General features: G+C 34.4%; 4 protein-coding genes across 4 annotated transcripts in view; 1 reads left to right on the forward strand and 3 right to left on the reverse strand.

Annotated features, from left to right (window-relative positions):
• The first annotated feature begins 6474 nt into the window (after positions 1–6474).
• LOC102600553 (uncharacterized) lies at positions 6475–8547 on the forward strand. The gene is made up of 2 exons (XM_006363048.2): positions 6475–6962; positions 8030–8547. The coding sequence occupies exon 1, from the start codon at positions 6548–6550 to the stop codon at positions 6953–6955; it is 408 nt and encodes a 135-aa protein (XP_006363110.1). The 5' UTR covers positions 6475–6547; the 3' UTR covers positions 6956–6962; positions 8030–8547.
• Positions 8548–9115: 568 nt separating this feature from the next.
• LOC102600888 (ribulose bisphosphate carboxylase small chain 2C, chloroplastic) lies at positions 9116–10019 on the reverse strand. The gene is made up of 3 exons (NM_001425402.1): positions 9838–10019; positions 9614–9748; positions 9116–9528 (listed from the first exon to the last, which is right to left on the reverse strand). The coding sequence occupies exons 1-3, from the start codon at positions 10012–10014 to the stop codon at positions 9298–9300; spliced, it is 543 nt and encodes a 180-aa protein (NP_001412331.1). The 5' UTR covers positions 10015–10019; the 3' UTR covers positions 9116–9297.
• Positions 10020–10071: 52 nt separating this feature from the next.
• LOC102601229 (ribulose bisphosphate carboxylase small chain 2C, chloroplastic) lies at positions 10072–10975 on the reverse strand. Its single transcript, NM_001425403.1, has 3 exons — positions 10768–10975; positions 10544–10678; positions 10072–10458 (listed from the first exon to the last, which is right to left on the reverse strand). Exons 1-3 carry the CDS (start codon positions 10942–10944, stop codon positions 10228–10230), a joined length of 543 nt encoding a protein of 180 aa, NP_001412332.1. The 5' UTR covers positions 10945–10975; the 3' UTR covers positions 10072–10227.
• A 6294-nt stretch (positions 10976–17269) lies between these two features.
• LOC107058030 (neutral peroxidase-like) overlaps positions 17270–17525 on the reverse strand; it is an 830-nt gene continuing 574 nt past the window's right edge. Inside the window, exon 2 of the mRNA XM_015303295.1 lies at positions 17270–17520. Within this exon, the coding sequence (XP_015158781.1) occupies positions 17270–17520 (251 nt within the window). The remainder of the gene's footprint in view (positions 17521–17525) is intronic.

Raw genomic sequence — 17525 nt, forward strand, 5'->3', positions numbered from 1 at the left:
TATATATATATATATATATATATATATATATTATCCTCTGAATAATTTTTTACCATTTTAAAGCCTAATTTATGTCACATCTTTTAATATATATATATATATATAATATTTTATTTTTAAACCTATGTGTTTATATATTTTTGTTTAAGTTCATTAATATTATAAGTAGACTATTCTTGTAGAAGTTTATTGTAAAATCTAATATTATTTTCTAGAGATAAAAAATAAAATCACCCTCAAATTTGATAGCAAATCTTACTTTAACACTTTAATTAAACGGGCATTTAAATATCTTCTTAACAATTCTCAAGTGATTTAAATATACCCATAAGGATTGACGTGGCATAGTGAGCGCACTCACTCTTCTAAAGCCCATGATTTTAAAAAAAAAAAAAACTAAATGTATAAAATTGTACTCATGATATTTTATTTACTAGTCGATATATAACTAATACTTTAAATATTATTATTTTTATATATATTAACTTATAAAAAAAATATGTGAATTTTCTTAATATCCAAAAACTTTTAATCTTTTTTTTTTTAATAATTGCTTTTCCAAATATAACTTCTTCTCCATTGAAGCACAAACTCCTCCTTAGTCACCTCTTCCTCCATCTTCATTTCCAACTCTGCCCACTACCTCCATTCCATCAATCCCTTAGTAATTCACAAAATCTAACACCAACATCATATTTTTGATGTCGATTTCACAAATATAAATTTTCTAGGATTTTAACTGACCTATTTTTATTTATTTATTTATTATTATTTGTGATGTTAATAATATGAATTATTTTCAAGAAAATTCATTCTCCCAAGGGACAGACTGGAGGGGGTGGGGGGGGGGGGGGGCAATGGGTATTGTAAATTTGTAACTATAGGGGGCATGAGTATTGTAAATTTGTAATGGATCCTTCTCTATAGGGGGCATGAGTATTGTAAATTTGTAATGGTTCATTCTCTATATATATATATTTTTAAATAGTATTAAATAGTGAAGAAAAAAAGAGAGCGGTGAAGGGCTGAAAATAGTAAAGAGCGAGAAAGAAGAAAGAAAGGGAGGGAGTGGAGGGATGAAAATGGATCCACATTTTGAATTTTCATTTTAGAAAATGCGTTTTAAATTAATTAATTAGTGTGAAATAATTTCAAAAAGTTTATAAGAAAAAATGATGAATAAGTTAAAAAAAATAAAATTAATGACGTGGTGCCGACATAACTATGATTGGTGTGAAGTTATACGTATATGCCAGCTGTCCAATTAAGTTTAATTAAAGTTGTTTGTGATTAATTAGTTGATTAGTTAGTTTGTTAAACAAGTTAGTTACAATTCTGTCAGAGTTAGTTAAGCTGTAGCATTTAGCTTTAAATACTGATGTATGAGCTTTGCTCAAGTTAGTTGTGTTGATTGATAATGAGAAGGTATCTCAGTTTCTCTTCTCCCATGTATCTTCACACATCTCCTCTATAATTCTTCCTCCATTATTGAATACTCTGCATCTTATCATGGTATCAGAGCCTAGGTTCTCAACCTAGTTGTTATTCCGCTGTATTTCTTTCAGTTTTAGATTACCAATTCTCGGTGCGTATTCATGGCGATTGAGGATCAGACTGGTAACACATCAGCAGTTACTCAGGTTGTAGAGATTGATCATCATCATCCATTGTATCTTCATCCAAGTGATACACCAGGAAGCTCTCTAGTCTCTATTCAGCTTACTGGACAGGAGAATTATGCAATTTGGAGCCGATCAATGCGTCTAGGGTTGCTGGGAAAGAGCAAATTGGGATTTGTTGATGGTAAACATCCTAGAGAAGCTTTTCCTTCTTCTCTTCATGATCTGTGGGAAAAGTGCAATGCCATAGTGCTCTCATGGATTATCAATTCTATCAGGAAGGATTTACTGAGTAGTGTCATCTATGCTTCTAATGCTTCAAAGGTATGGATCGATCTAAAGGGATGATTTGATAAGGTTGATGGATCTAGGATTCACTACCTTTATAAGGAGATTCATACAATGTCTCAAGGAACTTCCACTGTATCTAGCTACTACTCTAGATTACGTGAGTGTTGGGATGAATTTGATGCAATTATGCCATGCCCAGGGTGCAATTGTCCAGAGTCCAGAACATATATGCATCACTTCGAGTATCAGAGATTGCTGCAGTTTTTGACTGGCCTAAACGATTCCTATGCTCAGAGTCGTAGTCAGATTCTCTTAATGTCTCCTACACCCTCCATTAACCAAGCCTATTCCATGGTGGTTTCAAAGGAAAGCCAGAGATCTTTGGGCAAAGCAGTTCAATCTGCTGAGGTGAGTGAAGGTACTGCATTCTACAGCTCTGGTAATAGAGGCAATTTTAAACAGGGATCAAGCTCTAGTAATACATCCTCCAATTCTGGATATCATGGAGGAAGTTTCTCTAGTTCTGGTGATAATTCCACATTTGGTGTTGGTATGCCTAATGGATCATCTTCCAGCCTTAAAACTGCAAAAGGCAATCAAGGTCTGTACTGTGATTACTGTCATCATACAGGTCATACCAGTGGTACTTGTTATAGACTACATGGTTACCCTGCTAACTTCAAGCACACTTTCAAGAAGAAGTCTAGCAACTCACCCACAACTGGAAGGGGAAGGACTGTTCACTATGCTGCTGGAGATGCTAACTCTCAATGTAATAGGAATCATGCATCTGATCTTGGAGGTTATGCAGGTAGTTCTATAAATGCATCTAGAGGGTTCCCAAATTCTCCTAATGTTAGCTCTGCAGGTCAGTTTGGAGAAAGTTCATCACAGATGGCTTCCCCAGGACCATATACAAGTGCTCCCTACTTCACACCTGAGCAATATCACCAACTTCTTCACCTCCTTGATCAGGGAAATGAAAGTAATGGTACAACTCTTTTGGCATCATGTATGTCCAATTATACTACCTCTCCTACTGGTGGTTTTAACTGGATAGTGGATACGGGGGCTACTCATCACATGGGAAACAATCCTAGGATTCTATTTGATGCTAAATCCTGCTCTAATTCTAGATCAGGTAATGTGTCCTTGCTTACTGGAAGTATTGCAAAAGTTAGTCACTTAGGATCTACTACAGTGTTGGATAATCAGACAGTTCATAATGTGATGTGTTTACCTGATTTTCAACACAATCTACTGTCAGTTTCAAAGCTTACAAGGGACTTAAAGTGCTTCGTCAGCTTCTATCCTGATTTCTGTATTTTTCAGGATCTCTACAGTGGACAGGTGAGAGGGATTGGTCAACATGATCAAGGTCTATATGTGATGAATTCTTCCTGCAATTTTTTGAAGCAAGCTGCTGAGAATAAAAGTCTCCATAAGACCAGTTGTTGTTCGTTTCTAGTTAGAAAGCAGAAAAATAGCATAGGCCTAGCTTTATGGCATAAAAGACTAGGGCATGTGCCTCTACACACATTAAAGAAGCTGAAATACTTTGATAATGTTTGTTTTGCTGATTCTGATACTGATCATTGTACTGTATGCCCTTTGGCTAAACAATCCAGACTTCCTTTTCCGCTTAGTTCTACTTTATCTGATGTCTGCTTTACACTCATTCATGGTGATGTATGGGGTCCCTACAGAGTCCCCACTCATGATGGTAAAAAGTATTTCCTTACACTAGTTGATGATCACTCCAGGTATACCTGGTTATTTCTTCTCACCTCCAAAGCTGAAGTCATAGTAGCTCTCACAAATTTCATGTTGATGATTAAGAATGTGTATTCTGCATCTGTTAAATTCTTCAGAACTGATAATGGGTGTGAGTTTTTTAATTCTCAAGTCTCACATTTGTTAAATACTCTTGGTATTGTTCACCAAAGTTCCTGTGTATACACACCTCAACAAAATGGGGTGGTTGAAAGGAGGCACAGATATATCCTAGACACTGCTAGGGCTATAAGGTTTCAATCCAATGTCCCTCTTAAATTCTGGGGTTACTGTGTTACAACTGCTGTCTATCTAATCAACAGGTTACCCTCTTCCACTCTTAAGGGGAAGGTTCCTTTTGAAGTCCTTCATAAACAACCTCCTGATCTTAGTCATCTCAGAGTCTTTGGCTGTTTGGGATATGTTACGTGTCTTCGAAAGTCCGATAAATTCTCTCCTAGAGCTCTTCCTGCTGTTCTTCTTGGGTATTCTCTTACTCAGAAGGGCTATATCATGTGTACTCTTCCTGAGGAAGACTTCATAGTCAGTAGAGATGTCCTTTTCAAGGAAGATGTTTTTCCTTTTCATCATCCAGTTCATAAGAATTCTCTTCTGTTTCCTGTGTCTTCACTCTCTTCTGATTATTCTCCTCCTGATAATGTGCAGTTTCATGTGTCTAGTACCCTTGTTCCTGATCCTCCCACTGCATGTGCTGAGTCTCCTATGCCTTCTGACCCTGTTCCCTCTGAGCCTCCTACTTTGCCTCTTGATGTGGCTCCTAGGAAATCCCACAGGACCACCAAACCTCCTATATGGATGCAGGACTATGTAGCTCCTTCTAAGGGCCTTGTCTCTTGTCAGTTTCCTATTTCCAATTATGTTGCCTATGACTGCTTGTCCCAGTCTTATAGCACTGCTTTAGCTGCATATTCAGCTTCTTTAGAACCCTCTAGCTACTATGATGCAGTAAAGAATCCTCTGTGGATTGATGCTATGAAGCTAGAAATTGCAGCTTTGGACGATAATCACACATGGACTTTAGTTGATCTCCCCCCTGGTAAATCTCCTATTGGATGTAAATGGGTATTCAAGATCAAATACAAAGCCAATGGTGAAGTTGAAAGGTACAAGGCAAGACTGGTTGCTAAGGGGTTCAGTCAAAAAGAGGGCCTTGATTATACTGAAACTTTCTCTCCTGTAGCTAAAATGGTCACGGTGAGGTCTGTGGTTGCTGTGGCTGCTGCTAAACACTGGCCTATTTTCCAGATGGATGTTCATAATGCTTTCCTCCAAGGTGATCTTTATGAAGAAGTGTATTGCATATTCCTCAGGGGTTTGGTAGTCAGCGGGGGATTGGTAAAGTGTGCAGACTCAACAAGTCTCTATATGGTCTAAAACAGGCACCTAGACAGTGGAACAAGAAGCTCACTGAAGCTCTGATAGACCTTGGTTTCTGTCAAAGTCATTTTGATTACTCTTTGTTTACCAAACGGGCAGATTCTCAGATTGTTGTGGTGTTAGTATATGTCGATGATTTACTTGTTACTGGCAGTAGTTCAGAGATAATTCTACAGACTAGAAATGATCTGAAGCTCAAATTCAAGATGAAAGATTTGGGCCAATTAAAGTTCTTCCTAGGCATTGAATTTGCCAGGTCACAGCAGGGCATTCACATGAGCCAGAGAAAGTATGCTCTAGAGTTGATTGCTGAGATGGGATTAGGTGGAGCTAAGCCAGCTAGCACACCTATGGAAGCAAATATCAAATTGACTTCTGTTGACTTTGATGATCATATAAAAGGATCACAAACAGAAGACACTGATAGAATTCTGGATGATGCAGGTCCCTATCAAAGACTAGTTGGAAGATTGCTCTATCTAACAATGACCAGAGTTGACATCACCTATGTAGTGCAAGTGCTAAGTCAGTTTATGCACAAACCAAAACAATCACATATGGAGGCTGCCTTGAGGGTAGTAAGATATATTAAAGCTGAGCCTGGACTTGGTTTACTTATGCCTTCAGAAGACACAGACAAGTTAACAGCATATTGTGACTCTGATTGGGGAGGATGTATTGAGTCAAGGAGGTCTGTCACTGGCTACATTGTAATGTTTGGTAATGCTTTAGTGTCTTGGAAGTCGAAGAAACAAGACACAGTATCCAGAGCTCAGCAGAAGCTGAGTTCAGATCCATGGCTTCTACTGTGGCTGAAATAACTTGGCTAGAAGGCATGTATAAAGAGTTGGGTGTTAGCATCAGTCGACCAGTGCAGCTGTTTTGTGATAGTAAAGCTGCTATTCAAATTGCAGCTAATCCAATATTTCATGAGAGAACTAAACATATAGACATCGATTGTCATTTTGTAAGGGAGAAACTAGTACAAAATTTGGTTCAAACACAGCATGTATCTACAAAGGAGCAGTTAGCTGACTTGCTTACTAAGAGTCTGGGCAGACTATCCCATGACTACTTAATGTCCAAGCTTGGTTTGAAGAACCTCTTCCAACCATTAGCTTGAGGAGGGGTGTGAAGTTATACGTATATGCCAGCTGTCCAATTAAGTTTAATTAAAGTTGTTTGTGATTAATTAGTTGATTAGTTAGTTTGTTAAACAAGTTAGTTACAATTCTGTCAGAGTTAGTTAAGCTGTAGCATTTAGCTTTAAATACAGATGTATGAGCTTTGCTCAAGTTAGTTGTGTTGATTGATAATGAGAAGGTTTCTCAGTTTCTCTTCTCCCATGTATCTTCACACATCTCCTCTATAATTCTTCCTCCATTGTTGAATACTCTGCATCTTATCACTAATATCCAAAAATTTCAAAATCTTTCAACTGCTGTGAATCATAGTTTCAAGTCAAGATGCTTTTGCATCACTATCGCCTCCTGCACCATGGTCCAGACACTATGGAGGAACTATTGGATAGACATGTGGTCAAAAAGGAGAAGAGCCTTGATGATGATGAGAACGACCTCCTAAATAGACAACGACTCACTAGCAGTAGACGCGAGGCTCTAAGTCTCTACCGAGATGTCATCCGCGCCACCCGGTTCTTCATGTGGGCCAACTCTCAAGGCATTCCCTGGCGGGATGTTCTTAGAGAAAATGTCAGAAAGGAGTTCGAGGAGGCACAATTTGAGAGAGATCCAGAAGTCATCACCAGGTTGCTTATTGGAGGTCAGGATGCTCTGCAAGCTGCTTTGGATAAACTTGTTGAGAAACAAAAGCAAGAAATCGAAAAGCAACGCGGCAATTCAAATGCTCCTTGATATTCTGGTTAGTCGAATTTTTTTCCATTAACTAACACCCATCAAATAACATGTTTTTTTAGAACATTATCAATACGATATATTACCACATACAGGATGACGTTAACTTCAGTTTCTTTTAGCATTGAGTATTTTTACATTTATTTTTCAGAGAAGTTTGTTCTTGGAACTGAATTCTTAGATAAGATTGTTATTGGAACTGATTGGGTGATTGAATAATTTGAAGTAGAGTTCAAGTTTAGATGCTGATTGATCGACTTTTTTATACATACTTAAAATCTGTAATACAGACTGACTTTTGGCTAATGGGACTCAAATGAATAAAGTATGGATTTAGCAGGAAAGTTACAATTAGCCGAACTTCACTGCGTTGGATATAAATGCACAACGGGAAACACTAATAAATTTGTGTACCTTTCAAAAGATCGATGGATGACCATATAAATCAATCAAGAAAAAGTAGAAAGCTAACAATTTGACATGCTGTGTGTCTTCTTTGCACTACAATATCATGGATTTGTCTGAATGATAGTAATTTGCAGCTGTTGATGATGATTATGATTTATCATCTTATCATGCGTTATATCATAAGTTTGGAAGTTGAAACTACTGTGATTATTGTTAAACATGTTTATTTGATGAATGTACGTCTTTTTTGCAATCAAACTTAATAGTAACTATTATGCATTACTAGTACTTTTCATTGCATAGTTAGCAGAGTTAAAATTGTAAATGTAGGTTGTCAAGCGAAAAAAGAAGCTTTATTTTTGGAGTAAATAACTTTCATCGTGTAGAATTAGAAGTAGATCAATGAGATGGATTATTAGAATCATGTTCATGAGCTCGCAAAGTTTGGTTATTGCTCACAAATGAAAATTTAGAACCCTCCTTGGTAAGGGTGGGGTGGGGGGCCGTGGTAAATGTTATTGTTTGAAGCTTATCTATGTCATTTCCACAATCAAAGTACTAGTAGGCTGGGTTACATCGCAATCCTGATGTGATATTTAAGTCACTCTCTTATCCACCCTTCTTTTCTCCATTGTTGAATGATATTCAGCTATGCTGATTGTGCAGGTGTTATAAATGTATAGTGATAGTTCAAGAACCTTAGCAAGTGAAGCTCTTCTGCCAACCCAAAATCTCCAATCATAACTTGCTTCCCACCACTCTGAATGAACACATTGTTGCACTGGATGTCTCGATGGATGATCTTAGGGCTCTTTCAATGAAGAAAGTTCAAACCTTCAAGAATCTGCCTGCCCCAATTCTTGATACTCGCCAAATCAATAGCAACGCCATTATCGTACTTGGACCAATACTTTTTCAAGCTGCCTGAGGGGAATGACTCTGTGATCCTGTTGAGAGTTTTGGACTTGAGATCGAACTAATAAGAGAAGCACTTCATAATCTTTTCATGGTTTAACGACTTCAACAGAGTAGCTTCAGCGAACAATTTGTCAGTTTTTTCTTAATGCTTCATCATATTCTCTGCAAAAAACATTTGGTTCCCACTCAATTTCAATTTCCTATTGTGGAATTTCACTGAATATGTTGTTGTAGTCATACCCAATGTACACTTATTTGGAACCAATGCATGCTATTTTTTTTAATTTTATTAATATCACTAGCTAGATGTCTACTCGTCTTTTATTAATAATTTAAATAAATATCCTCAACAGGGAAAAGTACAAGAAAGTTAGGATGAACACTCTCAAACTGGGATAGTAATTTTATCCAAAATCTCATCGACTTATGGATATGCTTTTTTTAAAATATGCTAAAAATATCCTGCTATTCTTTCTAACTATAGACAGACAATTTTTTCATTTGTAAGAATAATACTATCAGAACTTTAGAGATGAAAATCAATTTGCGACCCCTGCACTGTTTTTTCTCTCGTGTTCATTCTATACTTGTTTATGATACTTAGAAATTACCGATCACTTTTGAAAATAGTCGAATAACTAAAATAATATCCATATATAATTACAATAGCAACAAATTAAAATTGGTCTATTTCTAAGCAGGGCATACAATGAGGCCATTGTCATGGTGTATGGCCCGAGTGAAGTACTCTAAAGCCAAATCCAGGTTTGTGGTGCTAGCTATATATATATAACTGATATACATCACAAATTAAGCAATTTTCACAAACAGATTAGTAAAGAAACAAATGTCATTAATAGTTCTTGTAAACTTGATTGAAATTCGAATTGATCATACACTGAATAGAAGAAGAAGGAAAACAAGGGAAAATGAATACAATTTCTCCCGGGAAAAACCAAAGGAGAATTCAAACAAACTGTCCCTATAGAAATAGGGCAATTAGTTATCTTTAGAACTTAGTATCCTTCGGGCTTGTAAGCAATGAAACTGATACACTGCACTTGACGAACGTTGTCGAATCCGATGATACGGATCCATGCCTGTGGGTAAGCCTTCTTTGCCTCCTCCACCTCAGCCAAGACCTGGGTTGCATCAGTACACCCGAACATGGGCAACTTCCACATGGTCCAGTATCTGCCATCGTAGTATCCTGGTGACTTGTTGTTCTCACGGTACACAAATCCGTGCTGCACATATATATCCCACAACACAACATATTAAAAACTTAGTACTAACTAGTAAATTTTAAAAACAGAGGAGATCAATGTTAACCTCAGTCTCGAATTCCAAGCAAGGAACCCATCCATTTTTCAATAGGTACTCAACTTCCTTGAGCAATTGCTCGTCGGATAAATCAGGAAGGTATGAGAGAGTCTCGTACTTCTTCATGTTAATTGGTGGCCACACCTATACATAAATAGTTAATCAAACAAATTAGCGACTATAACATTTTGGTCAATGAATTTTGTTGTTTAATTTGACTAGTATACACAAACCTGCATGCATCTGACTCTTCCACCATTGCTAGCAATGGAGGTAATGTCAAGGTTTTGCTTCCTTGAAACAGGGAAAGAGGCGGTGGACTTGAGGCCAGTGAAGGGTGCAACCATGCTGGCTTGTGCACCATTGCCGCGGGTGGCAACAGCTGCTGAGGACATTACTGAAGAAGCCATTTCTGAGAGATATTACTTGGATAAATTATAACTGATTACAAGTTTCAGGAGCAGATTAGTATTAAAACAAATGCCATTAATTCGAAAGATGAAGGGAAACAACAACGTAAAATTAATACAGTTTCTCCAGGGAAAAACTTAAGGAGGATTCAAACAAGCTTCCCCTAAATACATAGGGTCAGTTATACATTACATTAATTAAAACTTGGCATTTTAGTATCCTTCGGGCTTGTAAGCAATGAAACTGATGCACTGCACTTGACGAACGTTGTCGAATCCGATGATACGGATCCATGCCTGTGGGTAAGCCTTCTTTGCCTCCTCCACCTCAGCCAAGACCTGGGTTGCATCAGTACACCCGAACATGGGCAACTTCCACATGGTCCAGTATCTGCCATCGTAGTATCCTGGTGACTTGTTGTTCTCACGGTACACAAATCCGTGCTGCACATATATATCCCACAACACAACATATTAAAAACTTAGTACTAACTAGTAAATTTTAAAAACAGAGGAGATCAATGTTAACCTCAGTCTCGAATTCCAAGCAAGGAACCCATCCATTTTTCAATAGGTACTCAACTTCCTTGAGCAATTGCTCGTCGGATAAATCAGGAAGGTATGAGAGAGTCTCGTACTTCTTCATGTTAATTGGTGGCCACACCTATACATAAATAGTTAATCAAACAAATTAGCGACTATAACATTTTGGTCAATGAATTTTGTTGTTTAATTTGACTAGTATACACAAACCTGCATGCATCTGACTCTTCCACCATTGCTAGCAATGGAGGTAATGTCAAGGTTTTGCTTCCTTGAAACAGGGAAAGAGGCGGTGGACTTGAGGCCAGTGAAGGGTGCAACCATGCTGGCTTGTGCACCATTGCCGCGGGTGGCAACAGCTGCTGAGGACATCACTGAAGAAGCCATTTCTGAGTGTTTATCTTTGCTTCCCTTGAACTCAAGAGGGTTATTGCTTTGTAGTCTCCCCCTCTATATATAATGATAAGGTTTCACTTAACTTTCCCATCTAACGGTCACAAATTAACCAACCCTCATTTAGTCCATTTGTAACCATTGGATCATGTCCTTGACATTTAAATAATCAATAACCACGATACACAATAAAGCTAGAATTTTGAGTTCATGATTTTAGAATACACAATTTAAAGGGTCCTGAATAAATTACTTAGTGGAATTTTTGTCTAAACTGGTATAGTTAAATTTTATCGAATCCATAAGTAGAATTATAACTCCGTCCTAATGACATTAATTTGGGAGATTTTTATTTGGGGTGGGGGTGGGGTAGGTGAGCTAATAATTAGATATGTTAATTAAGCCACAAGAAGGGGTGCCACGTGTCAGAATGAGCATAGTCTTATCTCATCCCAAAATGGGTAAGGAAGGAGTGAAAATGGTTGGTTAATTTCATTTTGGGTCAGTGTTTTACTTGTTTTGTTGTCATTCTGAATTTATATTGGCTGCTACTTGTAGCCGTTTTGCTTGCATTTGGAGACCATTCCTTTGGGCAGACAATTCATATTTTTTTGTTTCCATGTAAATCATTTTCTTTTTTTGTCCATTCACTTCCATATATATCTAGTACTATCTTTTTTTACACACACACACATATATATATATATATATATTTATTTATTTATTTATTGTGATTTCAAGTTCAAAATCAAATCTTCCTTGGTTGCAACTTGGAAATGTTCTTATCATCATTGTCCTTTGTATGTGTGGAATATAACATCTCCATATTTTCTATATATATGAAAAGGTTTTCTTACTATTCCAATAATGATTAAAAAAAAATCATGCAATTTGATCAGCTACTGAATTCCTTATATTTTAGACCAAATAAATTAGAACAAGTAATGTCCTGTATTTCCCGTACAATGGATTCTTTTTCTCGAATTTTTCTCTTAGCAACTCCTAGAAGCATGATCAATGTTGTCTAATTAGACCACGAATTACAAATGTATGAAAAAGTTCCATTGCTATTTCACGTGGCAATCCACAGCGATGTAATAAAAATAAAGAACCTACAAAAATAATACAACCATCTGAATAATCGACTCATTTACTAAGCAGAGTCTCACGAAATTAAAGAATTATTTTTTTGTGGTAAATAGAAATCATGGTTAACGCATACTAGCAACAAACGACTGCATATATTTTTTTTCTTTTAGTACATTGAAAAATACTAAATAAAAATATTAAGATTTTCTACAAGCTTATATAGCTAAAATCTGTCTGGCACAAAAAGTCCATTCACTTGAATACTTGATCATATCGTTTATTACTTGCAAGCTTTTATGTTTTGTACCTGACCTTTATTTGCCAGAAAGTTTATGTATTTAGATGACACACAAAATTAGCTTCTCAAATTAATGTACTTATATTTGTCACAACAAGTGACCTTATAAATATCTTGTTGAATGGACAAAAATGTAATTTCATGCTAGGGGCATTGACTAGATATTTTTTTTAAAGTATTTCATTTTCTACCATGAAGCTTGTGACCTACCTGAACTTAATTAAGTGTAACAAATAGGTGCATTAATTTACATCCGTCACCATTGTTGACTTCTCAAATGTAAGACATCAAAAAGGGTGAAATAGTTTCTTTAAGATTCAATTTTAAATTATTTGAAGTTTGTAACGAATCAAATAATTTCACTACATCAATACTAATGTGGAAAATATTACGATTAGACTTCTATATAACAGTATTTTTATATACTACTCTTAGTACTTAACACTTCTCCGTTTAAATGATATGTCCTCCTTCAAAATGATAAAAGAAGAAAAAAAAAATTAATTTCAGAATATGTATACTCCAAAAAAAGATGTAGTGAACGAAGATTAAAGTAGTGGGATTAGAAAGATTGCCAAAATGTTCTGTTATGAAAATATGCACTAGATGATCGTTTAACTATATATACCTATTATTGTTTTGTTTAGTCCAGCTACTATATTGTTTTTAAAAAATTATATTTATGAATAATAATTATATATTCTTATTTCATATTATAAAATAATAATAATTTAATTTAATTAATCAATAAAAACTCTAACTAATTGCACATTTTGAAAGAACATCATAGAATGCAGACCAAAACACATATAATTACAATCATAATTTCATAAAATATATAGTTCAAATGTTCGATAAAGAGTAATCAATGTTTAATTCACACATCTAAATTCGTAGATTTGATAAATTCATGACTTTTCCTAGTGCTTGGATGATGGCACGCACATGTACAGAGTGACTTGTTTGTTTGGATGAATGCTTAGATCTCTATCTGATGTTTCTCATTCTTGCATATCCTTTGTATGTGTGTCTGAGGAATTGCACTAATCTTTTACTTATCATCTTTACGCAAGAAAAAGAATTGTTTAAATCAAGATTTGATCGAAAGTCGATTATATTATATAAAAATAATGCTGTGATCCCTTTCTTTTCTCCCAAGCAGATCATATATACAGGAAAACCTAATCGATCGGTCGGTACAAGCTAAGTTGATGCCGCCAAATTAAACAAAAAGGGGTAAAGATTTTCAAGATAACTATAAACACGACGACACATACAAACGGATTTAACAAATATGTACGTATGTCAATATAGCATGAAACAAAAATATAAAGAAGATCATACATGTTTGTTGTTGCTTTGTTGTAGAGCGTTAAATCAATAAATGAAATCAGATCTGAGGAGGATAGGAATTGAAGAGAGATAGCTGAAGTTGTTCTTCTGCATCTTATTCTCAAATTCCTATGCTCCTCAGATATGGTATCAATCCTTGAAATTATTTTTTGCGTCTTCTCTACGTATCAATATACCTATCTATTTATAACAGTCGACAAAACCTACTACAATTAGGAAAAACAAAACCTACCAAAAAAGTAAACGAAAATTACCAAAGTTGAATATTTGGGGCATAGAAATTAAAAGATAAATGAAGAGGAATATAAAAAAAGTATCCGATAGCAGTCAACTTTGTTTATTTATGGATAATTTTTATGAAATACCCCTGAAATATAATTTAATTGTAAATATATTCCCTATATTTTAAATCTCTTTGTTTAATTATTAATATTTCTGGAAGAAAATTGTGTAAAAGCAGAATTCCTATTCCTAGCTGGAGTAGGAATAGAAAACCAAAATAATTACTCCTTTTTTGGTAATTTTCGTTTACTTTTTTGGTAGGTTTTGTTTTTCCTAATTGTAGTAGGTTTTGTCGACTGTTATAGGTAATTTTTGTTTACTTTTTTGGTAGGTTTTGTTTTTGGTAATTTTCGTTTACTTTTTTGGTAGGTTTTGTTTTTCCTAATTTTCGTTTACTTTTTTGGTAGGTTTTGTTTTTCCTAATTGTAGTAGGTTTTGTCGACTGCTATAAATAGGTAGGTATATTGATACGTAGAGAAGATGGGGAAAATACCATATCTGAGTAGCATAGGGAATTGAGATAGATGAAGAAGAACAACTTCAGCCATCTCTCTTCAATTCCTATCCTCCTCAGATCTGATTTCATTCATTAAATTTTAACGCTCTACAACAAAGCAACAACAAATAGGTATGATCTTCTTTATATTCTTGTTTCATGCTATATCGACATACGTACATATTTGTTAAATCCGATTGTCCCTATATCAACAAATAGGTGCATTAATTTACATCCATCTCCACTGTCTTCTCAAATGTAAGGCATCAAAAAGGGTGAAATAATTTCTTTAAGATTCAATTTTAAATCATCTCCTAGAGTTTGTAACAAATCAAACAATTCCACTACATCAATAATAATGTGAAAAATATTACAATTAGACTTTTATATAACAGTATTTTTATATAATACTCTTAGTACTTAACACTTCTCCGTTTAAATGATATGTCCTTCAAAATGATAAAAGAACCAAAAAAAAATAGAATTTCAGAATATGTATATTCCAAAAAAGATTTAGTGAATGAAGAATAAAGTAGAGGGATTAGAAAGATTACCAAAATGTACTGTTGTGAAAATATGCACTATATGATCGTTTAACTATATATTCCTATTATTGTTTTGTTTAGTCCAGATACTATATTATTTTAAAAAATATATAGTTATGAATAATAATTATATATTCTTATTTCATATTATAAAATAATAATAATAATAATAATAATTTAATTAATTAATTAATAAAAATTCTAATTAAATCCACATTTTGCAAGAACATCATAGAATGCAGACCAAAACATATATAATTACAATCATAATTTCATAAAATATATAGTTCAAATGTTCAATAAAGAGTAATCAATATTTAATTCAAACATCACTTCAAATTTGTCTATAATCTCATACAACAAAGAAAATCAACTTTAATGACATGACTTATTAAACGTCAAGTTTGTAAATGAATTATTCCTTCTAATATTTGGAGGTTGAGAAATTACATGAAAGCAAATGAAGTAAAGTTTGAAAAATGAGAAGTAAAGAAATGTAACATAAATTATGTAAGGAAAATTAAATTTGAAAAAAATAATTAGAAATCATATTCATATATCATATACAAAAGAGAATCTTAGGCCCGCCTATGTGGCGCTACCACAAATAGTTTTAATTTATTTATTACCAAAACTAACCTTCCCCTTTCATGAAAAGTTGTGATATTTATGAAGAGTTGTGACTTTTATGAAGAGTTGCGACTTCGGTGAAGAGTTGCGACTTTTGTGAAAAGTTGTGACTTTTATGAAATGTTGTGACCTTTCCAGAGGGTTGCAACTTTTCCAAATAGTTGTAACCTTTCCGATAAGGCACAATAAACACTTGTTCACACTACCCTTTGTTGTCTATAAATAGAGGGATTTCCTCTCATTTTAAAACAATGAAAATTCTGAACCTCCTCCTCTTTTTCTTCACAATTAAATATTTGTGTATTTTACTCTTGTTGAGTGGATCACTGGCACCATTGCTTATGTTACAGATCCTGGTATGTATTTTTACAATCATTAATTTATGTTTATGTTATTGAGGATAAATGATAAGATGTAATAATTTTCATTTCCTTTAGATTATTAATGTTTGTTACAATGTAATCTTGTATGTAAGATAATATAGTGTTTTAATTTTAATGACTGATAGGTTTTAAGTATTATTTTATAAATTCTGTGATATTAAATTTTCGCGCGAAGCACAGATAATTTTACTAGTAAAAGATAAATTAAAGAGAATATAAATTTAAAGTATCCTATAGTCTCTTTTTTTTAAAAGTACCTTATAGTCAATTTTGTTTATAAATAATACTAAATACGTCCTGTAGTTTGTAACATAAGTTAATTGTAAAAATATTCCCGCATATTTTTAAAAGTCTTTATGTTTTTTAATATTTTGGCAAGAAAAAGTGGGATTCCTAGTTAAATAGGAATAGGAAACCAAAGTAAAATAGTTTTTTTTTATAGGTTTTGTTGCAGTATTATTACAAATAGAGATGGTAAAAAGAGGGGAGAAGGTATATGGGAAGAATTTCGTTGTTTGAAGCCACATCTGAGGGACTTACAGGACGTATCAAGAATTTCAATGTTACGTAAATTTGATACGTAGAGAAACAAAAAATAATTTCAAGGATTGATACCATATCTGAGAAGCATAGGGAATTGAGATAGATGAAGAAGAACAACTTCAGCCGTCTCTTTTCAATTCCTATCCTCCTCAGATCTGATTTCAATTCATTGAATTAACGTTCTACAACAAATAGGTATGATCTTCTTTATATTCTTGTTTCATGTTATATTGATATACGTACATATTTGTTAAATCCGATTGTGTCGTCATGTTTATAATAATCTTTACAACTTGGAAAGATTGTGTCGTCGTGTTTATAATAATCTTTACAACTATCTGGAAAATCTTTACGCTTTTTTGTTCAATTTGGCGGCATCAACTTAGCTTGTACCAACAGATTAGGTTTTCCTGTAGTATTTGCTTCGGGGAAAAGAAAGGACTCACAGCATTATTTTTATATAATATAATCGAATTTTGATCAAATCTTGACAAGTTCTTGATTTAAACTATTCTTTTTCTTGATATACCTTAGTGCAATTCCTCAGACACACATATTTGTTGATTGATGTACATACAAAAGATATGCAATAATGAGAAAAATCAGATAGTGATCTAAGCATTCATCCAAACAAACAATTCACTCTGTACATGTGTGTGCCATGATCCAAGCACTAGGAAAAGTCATGAATTTATCTAATCTACGAATTTAGATGTGACCGAACCTCTCCTTCGGATCCAGTAAGAACACCAAAATTGGACAGTTTAGCCATGGCATGAGCATACTCTGTCCTACATATAATCCCATCATCAATAGCGTAATCTGTTACTGCTGTAGCAGTCTTTTCATAAGCCATCAACTGTTGATCAGCAAACAGCAGCCCTCTTCCTCTCATCAAGGTCTTGTAGTAGTGATTATCTAATGTCCCAATTGATACACTCAGACCCCTAGCTGTA

This window comes from Solanum tuberosum, unplaced genomic scaffold (assembly GCF_000226075.1).
Source record: "Solanum tuberosum cultivar DM 1-3 516 R44 unplaced genomic scaffold, SolTub_3.0 scf00423, whole genome shotgun sequence".
NCBI lineage: Eukaryota > Viridiplantae > Streptophyta > Magnoliopsida > Solanales > Solanaceae > Solanum > Solanum tuberosum.